The sequence below is a fragment of the Gymnoscopelus braueri genome, assembly GCF_963280865.1.
Source record: "Gymnoscopelus braueri genome assembly, chromosome: 13".
Classification (NCBI taxonomy): Eukaryota; Metazoa; Chordata; class Actinopteri; order Myctophiformes; family Myctophidae; genus Gymnoscopelus; species Gymnoscopelus braueri.
In genome coordinates, this window is record NC_137615.1 from 5,571,814 (window position 1) to 5,589,700 (window position 17,887).

The 17,887-nt window shown below is 42.4% G+C and overlaps 1 protein-coding gene across 1 annotated transcript in view; it reads left to right on the forward strand.

Moving 5' to 3' along the window:
- e4f1 (E4F transcription factor 1) overlaps positions 1–17,472 on the forward strand; it is a 32,229-nt gene extending 14,757 nt beyond the window's left edge. Inside the window, exons 8-14 of the mRNA XM_080445905.1 lie at positions 628–963; positions 2,660–2,786; positions 5,578–5,795; positions 6,768–6,966; positions 10,196–10,386; positions 13,409–13,471; positions 16,773–17,472. Of these exons, the coding sequence (XP_080302031.1) occupies positions 628–963; positions 2,660–2,786; positions 5,578–5,795; positions 6,768–6,966; positions 10,196–10,386; positions 13,409–13,471; positions 16,773–17,228 (1,590 nt within the window). The 3' untranslated portion in view covers positions 17,229–17,472. The remainder of the gene's footprint in view (positions 1–627; positions 964–2,659; positions 2,787–5,577; positions 5,796–6,767; positions 6,967–10,195; positions 10,387–13,408; positions 13,472–16,772) is intronic.
- The last annotated feature ends 415 nt before the right edge of the window (positions 17,473–17,887 follow it).

Genomic DNA, 17,887 nt, shown 5'->3' on the forward strand with positions numbered 1-17,887 from the left:
TTTAAAAGACTATGACTAAAACTGAATCAAAATCAACACTGGTGTGGAAATATAGTGGCCCGCTGGCAGTGGTGGAAAGAGTACTCAAATTCTTTACTTAAGTAAAAGTACCAATACTGCAATATAAAAATACTCTGTTACAAGTAAAAGTCCAGAATTTTTTTTTTACTTGAGTAAAAGTACAAAAGTATTGGCATCAAAATGTACTTAAAGTACCAAAAGTAAAAGTACTAAATATTTGAAAATAGCCGATCTACAAGCTCACAACGTGTCGCGATGCGACGCGTTGTGAGCTTGTAGATCTGCTATTTTCAAATAGCCTATGTATAAAATAGGGCTAAAGTGGTTAATGTGTGTTTCATTATATCATAGTTTATATCTGAAAAGTAACTAGTAACTAAAGTTTTCAAATCATTGTAGTGGAGTAAAAGTACAATATTTGCCTCTGAGATGTAGTGGAGTAGAAGTAAAAGTAATGGAAATTGGAAATACTCAAGTAAAGTACAAATACCTCAAAATTGTACTTAAGTACAGTACTTAAGTAAATGTACTTAGTTACTTTCCACCACAGCCCGTTGGCCCCTCTCCACTGTTCTAACCTGTAGCTCCCCCCTGTGGCCAACTCAGGTGATGGTAGAGCAGTCTCAGGTGGAGGCCCTGGCTGCGGCGGCGGCGGCGGGCGACAGCGTCATCTGCCAGGCCATCATCAACTCTGGCATCGCCCTGAAGACCACCACGCAGCAGCAGCACCACCACGAGGAGGAGGAGGAGGAGGCCACAGCGCCCCTAGTGGTGGAGGTGGTGGAGGTGGTGGAGGAGGAGGAGGAGGAGGAGGAGGAGGAGGAGGAGGAGAGCACCCAGGCTGCGGAGGAGATCCGCAAGGTGGTGTTCGAGTGTTCCGACGCAGAGGGCAGGGTGACGGAGATCCAGGTGACGGAGGAGTGTGTGGAGATGGAGGCCGAGGTGAGAAACGACAGGACTGATCATCTAATCCATGTCTCATTACGTTGAGCTGCTTTGATGAACAATATGATTGTAGCACGGCACTGAGCTTGTAGATCTGCTATTTTTAGAAAGATCTTTGAATATATATGTTTTAAAGCGAAAATGTCCGATCTGTGCTTCTAGGGGTCTCTGGAACAACATATTTTGAGATGCGGGGGGGGTCCTCGGCCAAATACATATAATTTTGGGGGTCCTTGACATGAAAAGGTTTGAGAACCACTGACATAGTAGCCTCGGAAACCCATGCCTTTTTTTTTTTTTCGAAAGAAAAAAAGCCTGGGCAGAGGCGTCGCTAGGTCTCTACTAGGTTGGGGGCTTAGCCCCCCAGGCAACGCGCGCGCGGATTTGGGTACTTTTCCCCCCGTTTTTGTTACTTTATTATTATTATTATTATTTCGGTTTTTCGCCACTGAGCCTGGGCGAACCATGCAGGAACGCTGGTCTTAGGACCTTGTTATCTCCTAACCAATCAGAGTGCAGAGGGGCGTCGCTCTAAATTTGGTGACGTCAGCGTGCTCCATGCACAGGCCGGGGGGGGGGGGAGGGGAGGCGGGGACATAGATTGGTGAAGCAATAGGAAGCGCTGCAGGAATCCCTGCGGCTGTCGAATCCCCCAGAAGCAAAGATTTGATAAAAAAAATATTTGCTTTAAAAAATATATTTATATATTCAAAGATTTGCACAAATGTTTTTTCCAAAAATAGCAGATCTACAAGCTCATGGCGCGGCACTCGGTGCCTCGCTATGAGCTTGTATATCTGCTTGTATATCTTGTATATATGCCAATCTACATATGTGGCCAATGTGCAGTGATAAATAATCCACCACCTAACTAAAGAGGTGTCATTATTATTAAAATCATTATTACTAGTCTATACCCCTTGGGGATATGAGCATCGTTTTCGTAGACCTGCTTACTTATTCCTCTGGCAAAATGTGGCAACACTGATCCCAATCCCATAGCCTGGGGGGGACCATGACAACAGGCAGCCAGTAACGCAGTAACGGCGCAAAATGTGGCAACACTGAGCCCAATCCCATGGCCTGGGAGAGCATGTAGAGTTAGACAGTGTTTCCATAAAAGGCTAATAAACAGCTGTAATTTGGGTAAAGTGAAAAACAGGCTTCCTCACGGTGGGCTTATGCTAATGATGAATGGACATGTGCAAAGTGCAGAATAATTACTTCAGCTACTGAGGAGAACCAAGCACTTCAGACACACTGACATTCCGTTAAGGATTATTATATATTGCCGGGGTCTTTAACGTTTTCAGCCGAAGGACCCCCTAGCTGAGAGAGAGATGAAGCAGGGACCCCCTCTATGTTGTAAAAAAATCAGTTTCTGAATAAACTTTTTTTGTTTACTTGGTCTGGTCTTTTTTTTTCCCCTCTACAGCTATACCACTTTGCGCTGCGAGGCGTTGTGAGCTTGTAGATCTGCTCTTTTTGGCTAAAGTTCTCTTCAGAATAGGGATGCTACGGTTCAAGTGGTTAATGGAAAAATATATATATATCACACAAAGATTTTCGCGGGCCCCTTGTAGTAACTCTGAGGACCCCCTAGGGGTCCCGGACCCCCTGTTGAAGACCCGTGATATATAGGATATAGTTTGTTTTCCATGTGGCTCAGTAGCGTCTTCCTTCTCTTCTCTAGGAGGAGGACACAGGATCTGATGGACAGGAAGATCCGCCTCCGTCTCCAAAGCTACATAAATGTCCTCACTGCAACCGCTCCTTCAAGGCCCTCAACTACCTGCGCTTCCACGTCAAAGGCCACCTGGGTGAGGTCAAATCTCTGGATTATTATTATTATTATTACACCCACTGTCTGAAAAGTAGAACATTGGATAGAGTCAAAGCCATTTACTGTCCCTAATACCATCACAAATGAAGAGCTCTGGCAAACCACACAACAAGAACCAATAGAGCACCGAAGTCTGACGTAATTTACGCATCCTACCTGGGTCGCGGTTTTCCACCCCCATTCTGAATTCCCGTAGACGTCTTTAACTCTCTCAGTGCCAATGAAATTAAAAAATATGTTTGCCAGCAAAGTTTTTTTTTTTCAAAGTAAAAAAAAAGTGCTTAGGAAGCGAGATACAGCCTTTTTCAGTTATAAGTTAAACAAGGAGGGATAATGATATCTTGGGTTCTGAACATTTTTTTCCCAAAAAATAATAATTTTTTTTTCTAATTTTTTTTTTAAACTCAGGATTTCTCGTTCTTGGCACTGAGGGCATTCAGAAAAAACTCGGGATATCTCGTTGTGTGGCACTGAGAGAGTTAATATCGCGTCAAATAAGAACTGTTCCAAAAATAAACAAATGATCCCGGCGATTTGACTCATATGGATATGAAGCATCAACTGACGGTGAGAAAACGCTGATGTTACTTCTGCCGAATTAGTTGCATTTTAGCCAGAAACGGACTGTATCGAATATGAGTGACTGACTATCATAAACGATACAGAGCCTCCTCACCTCCCTGACAGTATCGCAGAGAGTTTATTTTTGGACCACAATTCTTATATGAGACGATTCTAAGATGACCCAATGTTATTCTCCATAGAGAAATGACTTTACGACCCAGGGGATGAACGACGTCAGGACTTCTGTACTCTATTGAAACTCAAATTAAACGCAGGAAATGGGTCTGGAATGATTGGGCACACCTTGAGGTTCGATGTGATATAGCAAGAAACTAGAGTTTGTTTGTTTTTTGACAGGGGTCGGTGCGTCCTGGACAGTTGCCCCTCGCGGGCCGCGGACTGCCTATTGGGGAACCATGCTATATACTGTTAGCCTGGTAAACCCTCCCTCCGGAAATCTCAATTCTATTTGATTCCTGGAGTGAGTCTGGCATGAACCGCCTCTCTGCAATATTGGCTGTATATGCCAAACGGTCGCGCCTATCAGCGTCGTCGCTCATTGTTCTGTGATTGACAGCTTACGTTGGCCAATCAGGTGGCGAGTTCGAGTGAGCCCAAAACACGAACGGCAGCCATCTTTTTCCTGTGCAGCCAATTCTCCGCTATTTTTTTACTTCAAAAAGCTCTCTAACTTCTATTTTGAGGCACGGAATTTACTTATAAGATATCGTTTGGATAGAATGTAGTTGTTTAACTTCATATATGTGGTCAATTAATCATGACAAAGCCTATTTAAAAAATTATAATTAGAGAACCGGTAGGGGCGGGCAGTGACACCATTGTACCCGAAAAAGGCAACCCATTTTGGGTATGGCTGTCTCAAAAGTCCCGTCGCGTCACATTAAGACTGGTGAACTGCTGATTGGCTGAAGGGGAAAAATTATCATTGGCTGAAGGGGTTGTCAGTCAACGGTATTACTCCCGCCCAACTCCAGCACAGCCAATATTGCAGACAGGCGGATCAGGCCAGACTCACTCCTGAAATTAAATGGAATTGAGATTTCCGGAGGGAGGGTTTACCAGGCTAATATACTGTATATAACATTTTTGAAAAATCATGAAAATGTGTGCAAATCTTTGAATATATATTCTACAAATGTCTTCTAAATCCTAACATTTAAAAAATATATATGTATACTCAGTGGTGCTGCAACTTTTCCATGTCAAGGACCCCCACAATGATATGTATTTGGCCGTGGACCCCCATCTCAAAATACGTTGTTCCAGGGACCCCCCAGAAGCACAGATCGGAGTTAAAAATGTTCGCTTTAAAACATATATTGAAAGATTTGCAAAAAAAAAAATCTAAAATAGCAGATCTACAAGCTCATAGCGCGGCACCATGTGGCGTGGCACTATGAGGTTGCATATCTGCTATTTTGAATAGCCCAAATAAATCTTAAAATGACACATGCGTTCCAGGATTGGATCCTTATAGGTTTAGGATTTAGATTAGAAGGCGTTTTTAGAATCGTCCTCGGGTCTAAATGGCAGACAGTCAAACAAACATTGAAATGACATGCGGCTGTACATGGGGACGAGCGACGGCCCAAGCAAATCCAGCAGCACAAAGATTGAATCCCCCCATCAGTGTGTTCCAGTGTTGATTTCGTCGACTAAAACTATGACGAAAAATGTTCGTCGACTACCTTTTTTCACCGACCAAAAATAAATAAAAACGAAATAAAAACGAAGCTACGATGACTGAAACTAAGACTAAATATATTGACAATTTTGTGAAACAAATAAAAACTAGACTAAAATGACTAGTGGAGAAGAGATCATTTTATGTTTGGTTGCGCTCGGGTGTTGCGCTCTGAAAATAGCAGATCTACAAGCTCACAACGCGTCGCGAGCTTGTAGATCTGCTATTTTCAGCATGCAACCAAGTGTAAAATCAGCCATTGCGACGCCATCAAGGCACCGCCAACATACATTTTAGTCGACTAAATCAACTGTAGTTTTAGTCGACTAAAATCTTATGATATTTAGTCGACTAAAACTAGACAAAAACTAAAACATTTCAGATGACTAAAATATGACTAAAACTAAATGGAATTTTATTCAAAAGACTATGACTAAAACGAAATCAAAATTTGTTGTCAAAATCAACACTGGTGTGTTCTGGCCTTTTTTCTACGCAGGCTACAAGCCCTTCAAGTGCACGCTGTGCCACAAGGAGTTCATAACGGGCTACCTCCTGAAGAAGCACATGGAGATCCACGTCAGCGAGAGGCGCTACAAGTGCGGCGAGTGCGGCAAGCTCTACAAGACCATCGGCCACGTGCGGGAGCACATGAGGGCCCACTCCGACGAGAGACCCTACCACTGTGCCCACTGCAACAGGGCCTACAAGACCAAGGTGACCTTCCTGCTGCCATGCCGGCTTTTAAAAAAAAACATTTTGTTCAATTTAACCCATTCAAACCCGGGAACGCGTCTGTGTAACCACTTTAACCATTATTTTATACTTTGGCTATTCAAAAACAACTGATAACAGATGTCATTTTTTTGACAAATCGTGAAAATTTGTGCAACTCTTTGAATATTATATAATACATTTTGGGGGCCCTTGACATTAAAAGGTTTGAGAACCACTGATATTATTATAGCAACATACGTTTAAAGAAAGGATTTAGAAGACATTTGTAGAATCCCCAGAAGCAAAGATTTGAGTTACAACATTTTTTTATATATATATATATATATATATATATATATATATATATATATATATATATATATATATATATATATATATTAGGGGTGGGACGATATGGGTACCTCACGATACGATATATATCACGATATTAGGCCCACGATAACAATATATATCACGATATTCGACGATGTTCGATATATTGCGATATCACGATATTCGATAAATATTGCAAATAATTTTGCCAACGATATATCACGATATCTGAAAATATCGATATATTGCGATATCACGATATATTGCATGAAAATTCACCAACGATATATCACGATAGTCCTTGTATTCAATTCATAAACACATAAAATAGCACCAAACAGTTCAAAATCATCATTACACAAATACAGAGTAGGAAAAACAACGTATCACAAACTTTAAAAAATAAAAATAAATTAAAAAAAAAACATTTTTATTTTTTTAATATCGATATTTTTCGGCAGCATATCGATTATTTATCGCGGGAGAAAGTATCGCGATATATTGATATATCGATATATCGTCCCACCCCTAATATATATATATATATATATATATATATATATATATATATATATATATATATATCACGGTGTTGTCACTGAGTGCGGTGCCTCTTCTACCCCCTCCCTCCCTACCCAGAATGCCTTGCAGGTGCACCAGCGGACCCACGGCCAGGACAAGCCCTACGTGTGTCAGTTCTGCAACCGAGGCTTCAGGGAGAAGGGCTCTCTGGTCCGCCACATCCGCCACCACACCGGGGAGAAGCCCTTCAAGTGTCCCAAGTGTGAACGCGGCTTCGCCGAGCACGGCACCCTCAACCGCCATTTACGTGCCAAAGGTCCGATTTCTGCAGATTTAAAAAAAAATAGACGCCTTCTTTTTTTTCTTTTTTTTCCCTTCATATTAACACATTGACTGCCAGAATTATTTCAGATTTTTAGCTGTAGCCTGCCAGAGATTTTTCATTGAGAAAAAAAAAGGACTCAGGAGCTGAGATACAGCATTTTTAAGTTTTAAGTTAACAAGGAAGTGGATAGGAGTCTAAATCTTCGAACAATCATATCTCCTTGGTCTTTGGGTCAAATTAAAAAAAAAAAACGAAGAAAAAAAAAAAAAAAAAAAAACTTATTTTTTTTTTATTTATTTTTTTAAATAGAACGCAGATCTGCGTTCTTGGCAGCCCACGTATTTATTAAAAATAGAACGCAGATCTGCGTTTTTGGCAGCCAATGTGTTAAAGGGATGGATCAGGTGCTCATATTTTAGGCCCAGTAGATTTTTAGTTTCCTCTAGCGTCGCTGCAGAAGGCAAACAAACTTCCTTTTGACTCTTTCTCAATAATCGTAGCATCGATTTTAACCACTTGACCTATTCAATCCAGGAACGCATCTGTGTCATTTTAAGATTTATTTGGCTATTCAAAAATAGCAGATGGGGGGGGGTCACATGCCCGCGATTTTTATTAATAATTAATTAAACTACTATCAGTAGAACACACTCTACCAGCCTCCAGTGGTGGAAAATAGCAGATCTACAAGCTCACAATGCCTTGTGCTTGTAGATCTGCTATTTTCACATGGTTACATGGTATGTTTTATAATAATAATCGAAATCTACAAAGTAACTAGAAACTAAAGTTTTCAAATAATTGTAGTGGAGTAATAAGTACAATATTTGCCTCTGAGATATAGTGGAGTTACTGGAGTAGAAGTAAAAGTATTAGAAAAATTGTACTTAAGTACAGTTCTTGAGTACATGTACTTAACACATTGACCGCCAGAGGTTAATCTCATAATGTACTCACCAGTGCCAACGTTTTATTGTTGTTTTTTGTTTTTTTCACGTCGCCACAGATCTTGTTAAAATCCTTAAGATTGAGCTGTGCACTGTTTGTAAACATCGCGGAGATCTCACTGCTTCTACCAGTGAAGACCACGTGTCAAACGGAGCCGCCATGTTTGAGTTCTGACCGTTTAAGTTAACATGGGAAATGCGAGGATGAAAAACTACATGTTTACAGGGGCTTTTACAGGGGTTTATGTGTACGACTGGAGACAGACGGGAAACAAAAAACGTGATCGCACTTCCGGTCGAGATCGGGTGGTGTTACACTGAAAATGGTCCCCCTAGAAAATTGAAAAAAAAAAAAATCGAAAAAAAGGAAAAAGCACCACAGCCCGTAGGCTACGGGATTGGCGCTTAACCGTTGGATTTAACGGCCCGTAGAACTACGGGCCCGGCGGTAAATGTGTTAAAGATGTATGCCAAAATCCATTTGAAAACATTGATTTTCACTGTTCTCAGGTCAAATATTGATATGCGATTAAAATGCGATTAATTGCGATTAATTAATTACAAAGCCTCTAATTAATTAGATTAATTTTTTTAATCGAGTCCCAGCCCTAATATATATATATATATATATATATATATATATATATATATATATATATATATAATATATACATATATATATTATATATATATATATATATATATTTCTTTTTTTAAAGCAAACATTTGTAACTCAAATATTTGCTTCTGGGGGGTGCCTGGAACAAAATATTTTGAGGATCGGGGTCCAAATACATATCATTTTGGGGGTCCTTGACATGACACAAACAGTTTGAGCACCATTGATATATAGCAACATTTGTTTTTCAGAAAACTGTTAGGATTTAGAAGACATTCGTAGAATCGTATCTCAGGTCTTAATGGGGTTAGGTTGTGTGTGTGTGTGTTCCTCATTGCTTGCACCACACCACAGAACAGATCACTGAAACACTGTCACACATCTTGAATAGCTGTTATGCACACAAAGGGATGTACATAGCACGTCACAAGAGAATAGTGGAAGGACATAACAAAATATCATGCATCTACAGTGAGAATGTACAAACATTCCTGCGTCATTTAATGTTTTATCTCTGTGATAACCCAGACATATTTACGGTACATCTTTGACAGCTAATACACCAGATGTTGTGATTGATGAAGAGTCCAGAGAAGTGTCTGTATTGGAGATAGCCTGCACCTTTGACCTTAGCCTAGAGGAGGCCTTTGACCATGGTCATTAATACCATCTCATACCATCTCAGAGCTGGGCTATAGGTGCAGACTATTTGTTTTTATATTTGGAAGCCTAGGACATACCCACAGACTGGTTGCGAACGCAGCGGAAGGAGGCGCGCCTCCTTCCGCTGCCTCCGCGCAAGTGGAGCTTACTATGAAACCGTGCTCGGCTTGTGTGTGTGCGTCTCTGTGTGCGTGCACTGCCTAAGTGGGGGTCTACGAACAAATACTTCGGGCTAGGATTTTGGCTCCGCCCCCCGGAAGTGGGTGAAACAGCCACTTCAAACACTTTGTTGAATTGTTCAAAAACATTAAAAGTTTTTTTTTTGTCAATTTGTATTTTTCTAAGATGCTCCTTTTAACGCAGATTTTTTTTGTATTTTTTATATATTTATTTATTGGTTACTTTTTTTTAGATGATTTCTTTTCATTATCATTTAATTTTGTTGGCGTTCGCTTCCCGCGTTCGCGCGTCTTACTTGTTGTTAGAGGGTATCAACAACTTGGGATGCCCAAAAAGGAGGCAAAAAGGCCGGCACAGTATTGTTCTGTCTCTGCTGTAATTGGCAGCCGCCATATATGGCGGAGACGCTGTAACTTATACCCATAGAGTACGGAGTGACATGCTTATTGTATCATGAAAACATAATGCCATGATTTTGTGAATGTAACCCCACTGGACCTCTAATATTTGTGTCCCTGTATGTATTATCCTTTATGAGGACATAAATACCGTAATTTTCGCACTATAAGCCGCACCTGACTATAAGCCGCAGCAGCTAAATTGAATGTTTGGAACATATATAAGCCGCACTGGACTATAAGCCGCGGGTGTAAAATCCATAGATTTAGGAGGTCCCCTAGTGGCCGTTAGCTGTAAAAATCCATAGATAAGCCGCACCGTTATATAAGCCGCAGGGTCGAAAAATGGGAAAAAAGTCGCGGCTTATAGTCCGAAATTTACGGTAAATGGTTAAAATGTGTGTGTGTGTCAGGGGGCTGCCATAAGGACGACGGCGTGGAGCAGCAGCCAGAGGTAGCGGTGGTGGAGGTGACAGAGGAGGTGACGGAGGAGCAGACGTCGGTGGACAGTCTGGCCACGGCCACCATCATTTCCGAGGACCCCCACGCTGTCCTGGTGGAGTTCTCCTCCGTGGTCGCCGACACACAGGAGTACATCATCGGGGTGAGAGAGTAGAAGCTTTGTTTCATGCAAAAAAAAAATCTGTTTTGTTTTAACCCATTAATACCTGGAACGCATCTGTGTCACTTTAGATTTCTTTGGCTATTCAAAAATAGCAGATCTACAAGCTCATAGCGCGGCACCGAGTGCCGCGCTACGAGCTTGTAGATCTGCTATTTTTTTTAAATCTTGAAAAAAAAAAAATTAATTTTTTTTCAAAAAACTGTTAGGATTTAGATTTGTTTTAAGAATGGCCTCAGGTCTTAACACATCCACCGCCAAGGGCTAATCTCATAATGTACTCACCAGTGCCAAGGTTTTATTGTTGTTTTTTGTTTTTTTCAGGTCAACATAGGCCCCGTTAAAATCCTTTAGATTGCCCGATCCACTGTTTGTAAACAACGCGCACATGTCCTTGTGTCTACTCGTCGAGACCGCGTGTCAAACGGAGCCGCCATGTTTGAGTTCTGACCGTTTATGTTAACATGGGAAATGCGAGGATGAAAAACTACATAGGTTTACAGGGCTTTTTGTGTACGACTTAGAATGGAGGCAGACGGGAAACAAAAAACGGGATCGCACTTCCGGTCGACTTCGGGTGGTGTTACACTGAAAATGGTCCCCCTAGAAAATTGAAAAAAAAAAAAAAAATCGAAAAAAAGGAAAAAGCACCACAGCCCGTAGGCTACGGGATCGGTGCTTAACCGTTGGATTTAACGGCCCGTAGAACTACGGGCCTGGCGGTCAATGTGTTAATGGGTTAATAACCCCATTCAATACAGGAACGCATGTGTGTCACTTTAGATGTCTTTGGCTTTTCAAAAATATGAAATGAAAAATATTTGCTTCTGGGGGTCCCTGGGACAAAATATTTTTAGTTGGAGGTCCGCGGCCAAATACATATCATTTCGGGTGGTCCTTGACATAAAAAAAAGTTTGAGAACCACTGATATTATATTATTATTGGAATACATTAGAATCCACTGAGGTTCTGCTGTTCGCAGAATCTCTTGAGAGATTACCAAGTAGGTGATCACAAATATAAGAACAGCTAGAACAGTCAGGCAAGTTCTAATCTCTCAAGAAACAGATTCAGAGCTGCGCTACTGAATCTGTCGCGAGCCCCGTTCAGAACGTGTGCGCGTTAGCTTACAAGTGGGCGTGCCTTCGGATAAGGAAGCAGGCCGCGCTTTACCCAATCAAATGTAGTGGGCGGGATTTACTGTCTGTGCGCTCCCTTCCCACTGAAAACAAACCGAAACTCATTTAACAATAGCGTCCTTGGAGCAGACAAAACCACGGAAAGATATTCACATTTTGACTTGCTCTTAAATCATAGAAACAAGTGGGCTTATAACCAAAACGATCCATGTTCTCTGGGAGAAGTGGTGTTAGTGTTCCGTGTAGAAATATTGTTAGTGGGAATGAAAACATAAGCGCACCACCGGAAGTGGAGCGCTGAGGGCAGACCAAAAACCCCGGTTTCCTTGCGCACGGGTGCTCCGCTCAGCTCGTCCCAGAGCCAAGTGAAAGAGTAAAGAACAGCAGAGGGCGCTGTTTTTCCTTTTTATTTGGCGATGGGTTCCCAGATTGGGCAAGTTCAGACGATTACGTTACTGTAGTAAAGGCAGCCTTGTAAAACCAGGGAAAAGTCAACATGTACTGTGTGTGTATATATAAGTCTTGAACTTATCTAGGGTCAAATATAAAGTGGGTGTTGGCTAGTTGTCAGAGCTGGTGGAGCAGTAACGGTACTACACACCTGTACATCAGTTATTCGGTTGTTAAGCCGTGACGTTGCGCCCTGCCAGAATAACTTCCGGGTCCAAGTGTGTATTTTGCCAATATGCGCAGTGCTGTGTCCTTCACTGTTTTAACAAATCTGAGACTAAAATAACGACTAAAGTGTCATTCTACCGCTTTCCTGGCAACGAAAAAGAGAAGAGGAAATCGTTATTGTATATATGTTACAGGTAAATTGGCATTCCAGGTAAATTGGAAAAGAAGCGCTTGTTTTCACCGCCCCCCCCAGGCAATTCAGTAGAACCAACGCTAGAGGGCAATGCAAGCCAGACATGAGTCCCACACCACACACGCACGCACACGCGCACAAACGAGCATGCACACACGCATGCACGCGTGCGCGCGCGCACACACACACACGCGAACAGCCTTATTCCATGCAGTTGAAGCACAAGGGGGCGAGCCTGAGGAGGCCGGGCTGGCGGGCTATGTTAGTGCAGTGAGTGGCAGTTGGGGCAAACCATAGAGGGGCAAACGCAGTCCCCACAACATCATTTACGATTCTGTGCCTATCGGTACATAACTCGGACGGCGCTTAGTCGACTAGCAGACTCGCACTCGCACTCGCGCCTCCTTGGCCTCAAGGTCTGCTGAGTCGGCGCGCCTCCGTCATGGTCCAGAACTATACTTTATCGGCGAATAAAAAGTAGTCGGCGGTTGTTTGAAAAAGTAAAGTCCCAAGCGGGAGTCAAACCCAGACTCCCAGTGATAGTGGATGGGGAGTCCAATGATTAAGTGCGCCACTGAGGCCGGTATGTATGTATATCCATGTCGTCGTCGTCGTCCTCGCATCGCAGCCCCGCCCCGAGCCTAAAAACAAGCGCTCCACTTCCAATTTCCCTGGAATGCCAATTTACCTGTGACATATATATATATATCTATATAAATAAATATATATAAATAAATATAAAAAAATACACATTATAATGTTAATAATAATAAATAAATACAAATAAATATATTTGTGTATATGTTAGCCCACTTTTGACTGTCTATGATATTAGCATTAAGACCCTTATTAACCCTCAATGGTTCATTTCTGAAAAAGGAGGTTATTGTAAAAAGATTTACGGGTTCCGACATGTTTGTTTACAATGAAGAGTGGACGGCGGCGCTGGTGCCTTTTGGACCCGGACGTGACGTCGGACTACAAAACGACGTCAGACTTAAAAACCGAATTATAACGACATGTTTGTCTTTGTTCTGATTCCGTCTCCTCCAGACTACAGCACAGGAGACTCTGGAGGGAGGAGAGGTTACACTCATCCAAGACAGTCAGAATCAGGTCAGTGCTGCACACACACACACACACACACACACACACACACACACACACACACACACACACACACACACACACACACACACACACACATGCACACGTGCACACGCCCAGGCATGAAATAAGCACATAAATCTACTGTAAGACCGTTGAGGTCGAGAGGTTTTTAGTCTTAAGTCCATTAGCGCTGCGTTGTGTTGCAAATCCCCATGAGACGATGTGTCTGATCGGTATGCAAATGTTATGCAACAGTCGGTTGGTTCCGGTCGAGTCAGGGAGTCATTCCATGAGCGATGGTGACGGCGGTGTGCAGCGCTGGAAGTTTTTACTCTTCACTTTGTACTCCACTTTGAATCATTTAAAACCATGTTCAGTCTCATCTACACCCAGCTGATCAGATGGTGATGGCTGTTAACACACACCCTGCCAATGACGGAGATCTCCGTCATTTCAAATCCAACTCTTTTACTTGTAACAGAGTATTTCTACATTGCAGTATTGACACTTTTACTTAAAGTTGTACAATGCAGATTCACAAATAACGATTTTTAGCAACCTCTGCTGGTCACTACCGTCACTGCATACAATTTCCGTAGTCCTCGGTTACCCAGAATTCCATTTGTTTTCACCGGAAGCCGGAAGCGTTTCAAAAAGCGTTCTTTTAATTGTTTTATACTATCTGCGGATCGTTTCTCTTAGCCAGTGGAGCATTAGTTACCATGAGCTGTGCTTTCTTTTTCTGTTCTTTTTCGATCTTCCAATCCTACATTCTCTTAAAATCAGCGTGAGGTTCCTTTTTGTTATTAGCGCGGTAGTTCCTGGCCAAACAGGAAACCGTTGCGGTAGTTCCTGGCCAAAGAGGAAACCAGTGCATTTCCGCCTCCGTTTTCCGGCCAGATGACGTCATTTTCCCGGGAAAGTCCCCCCCGACAGCGTTCAATAGAAAATATATAAATAAAAGGCTTCCGGGGGTGAAATTCATGGAGTGGGTGTTGTGAAACTTTTGCCACTCACAAAAGATATACAATTTAACTTTAGTTTTGTTGAAAACGTTACCTAGGATTACTTTAACACATACTATTGGCAGGTAAGCTTCTGCCAGCATTTTAAAGCATTCTGACGATTTTTTTCAAGAACCACAGAATATTTATCTCCAGTATGATCCCCTGATGGTTGCTAATCACGGAGGGTTTCACTGTGCTTCTGTGAAAAAAAAATGTCATGGTGAGCTCCAGTTCTCTTGTTTTACGCATACGCAGTTGAAAATTAAACTGACTTCGCCAGATGGGGGCGGTATCGACTTCACATTAAGTAGCCTGTGAAACAAATGTGACGCAAGCTTCCTCCATCTGGCGGAGTCAGGTTACTTGAAAATAGCATGTTTGGCCAAAAATTAGGGGTGTCACGATACGCCTAATCCACGATTCGATTCGACTTTCGATTTTAAGGTCACGATTCGATTCGATTTTCGATACGATATATACTTTTAAACGTCCCTTTTTTCAGCTTTGAGGGCTATATGATTATTAATTTATGCTATTGTCTTGATTTGTAAAGAAAAACACATGTTTCTCAATAAGTCCCTTTTATTTGAATAATATCAAATGAGAATGAGAATAACAAAAAGGGTTTTATGCCCTTACAACAACTGTCATTTTCAGATTATTCTTTAAGATGAGTTAACAACAACATTCTTGTGAAGCTCTATAACTAAATAAAATCTAAATACAAAGTTGAACAAAAAAGGATCCAAAGACAACTGTTATTTGGCTACATGTTCTTAAACATCTTAAAGTATGTTCACATTGTTTGAACAGGTAAGAGCTTTAACAAACAAGAAATGTGAATAATAAGCTAAGCCAGGGGTCTTCAACAGGGTTTTTTTTTTTAACCTTAACCCCATCCCTTTTCTGATGTGAACTTTAGCCAAAAATAGCAGATCTACAAGCTCACAACGCCTCGCGCTGTGAGGCGTTGTGAGCTTGTAGATCTGCTATTTTTGGCCGAGAGGTATAGGTGTAGAGGGGGAAATGGAGAAGACGGAGCAACTATCAATGTGGAGCATAATCGACAAACGGTAGCCGTTTTGTCAACAACGCGTCGGGTGCCCTCATAATTCACTGGGAAGCCAAAACATTGCCAGACTTTTGACTTAAAGGAAGCGGGAGGGTTTTCCAATTCTTCCATTTGTGTATCATCATTACCATCGCTGGCTTCAGCAGTGGCCATGGTGAAATGTAAAGTAGTAGTACAGACGCAACGCTACAGCCGTCTCTCTCTCTGACTCTCCTCCAAACTCCTCTGCGGTGTGCAGTGTGCACTGTGTGTGGGTTTGTCCTGTCGTCTTTTTTTCCCTCCCCCGTCGTAAGCACCCATGCGCGATGCACGGGAAAACACAACAGCGGCTCCAGAATGAACTTCACCCGGACGTGCAATCGGATGTGCGCATGCGCGGGAGTATTGCGCGATACGGCTTTTGATTTCGATGCATTGTATCGTACGTCATTTTCGGTTCGATTTCGATACGTATCGAGTATCGTGACACCCCTACCAAAAATACATGGTAAAACACAGGAGGCGAGATACAGGATTTTAACCCATTAACTCTATAACTGCCAAAGACGTTTATAAACGTCTTTGAGAAATTAGCTGTTGCCTGCCAAAGACGTTTAAAAACGTCTTGAAAAAAACAAAAAAACAAAAAAAATCTCTAATTATTTAGTATTGACACCTTTTCGATATTCCAAACGAATAAGGAGATAACAATTTCCAAAGATTTGCTGCTCCATCCACTTCAATGTTAAAATTGAAACGGACAAACAATTCACAATGTTTTTTGGTTTGAAACCACTGGTTTTGAGCTATTTTCAAACATCAAACAACACATGAGAACAAGGTCAAATTGACCTCGTTGACATTTGTGAAACCACACCTGAATCTCATCTGTGATTAGAAATTTTCTGGGGATCAATCATACTTGAGAAAAATATTTTGTGGCTATGCGAAAAGGTACCAAAATCGGTCAAAACCCTGGCAGAGGCTACAGACTGTTCTGAAAAAACTCTGGCAGGGTAAGAGTTAAGACCTGGAACGCATCTGTGTCACTTTTTGATTTGAGCTAAAAAGCATTATTTTACACTTTGGCTATATTCAAAAATAGCAGATATACAAGCTCATAGCGCGGCACCGAGTGCCGCGCTATGAGCTTGTAGATCTAGAGCTCGTAGGCAGTTAAGTAAGAAAAATGTGAGTACTTTTTCCACCACTGGTTGTCAAGCACGTTCCCCTCCCCGTGTCTTTTCAGATGGGTAACCACATCATGAAGGTGGTCCAGCAGATCGTCAGCCAGTCCCGGCGGGGCGGGGCCGGGGGGCCCGGGCGGCGGGGCGGCGGGGGCGGGGGCGTGGCCCTGCCCCCCCCCCAGATCATCGTGCGCAACATGTCGGCGGACGAGGACTCGGGGGCGTCGGCGTCCATCTCGGACACGGGCGACACCATCACCATCGCCACGCCCGAGAGCCTGACGGAGCAGGTGGCCCTGACGCTGGCCTCGGCCATCAGCGACGGCACGCTGCTCGCCACCACCACCACCACCCTGGAGACCATGGAGGGGGGGGTGGTCACCGTGGTTACCGAGGAGGCGGAGGAGGAGGCGGAGGAGGCGGTAGTGGAGGAGGAGGAGGTGCAGCAGGAGCAGCATCAGGAGGAGGAGTACGTGGTGATGCCTGACGAGGTGGAGATTCACACCGTGGTCGTATGAAAGGAGGGGCGACACTTAACCCATTGAGACCTGAAGCCGATTCTACATGTCTCCTAAATCCCAACAGTTTTCTGAAAAACATATGTTTCTATATCAGTGGTGCTCAATCTTTTTCATGTCAAGGACCCCCAAAATGATATGTATTTGGCCGCGGACCCCCATCAAAATATTTTGTTTCAGGGACCCCCAGAAGCAAAGATTTGAGTTAAAAATGTTCGCTTTAAAAATACATATATTCAAAGATTTGCACACATTTTTCACGATTTTTCAAAAATAGCAGATCTACAAGCTCGTAGCGCGGCACTCGGTGCCGCGCTATGAGCTTGTATATCTGCTATTTTTGAATAGCCCAAAGTGTAAAACAATGCTTTTTAGCTCAAATCTAAAAATGACACAGTTCCAGGTCTTAATGGGTTAATATCACGTTATTACCATTAGGGATGGGACGATAATCGCTATGATCGTTTATCGCGATAAAAAAATAAATATGGGGGGAAAAAAAGGAGGGAAAAAAAGTTTTTTATTTGTATTCAAATATTAATTTTCAAATTCGAATATACATATTTCCCCCATATTCGAGGAATATTTTAAATAAATATTAATTTGCCAGCCCTACCCCACAGAGATCTGTGTACACACCGTGGCTCCCGTGGGTCTCC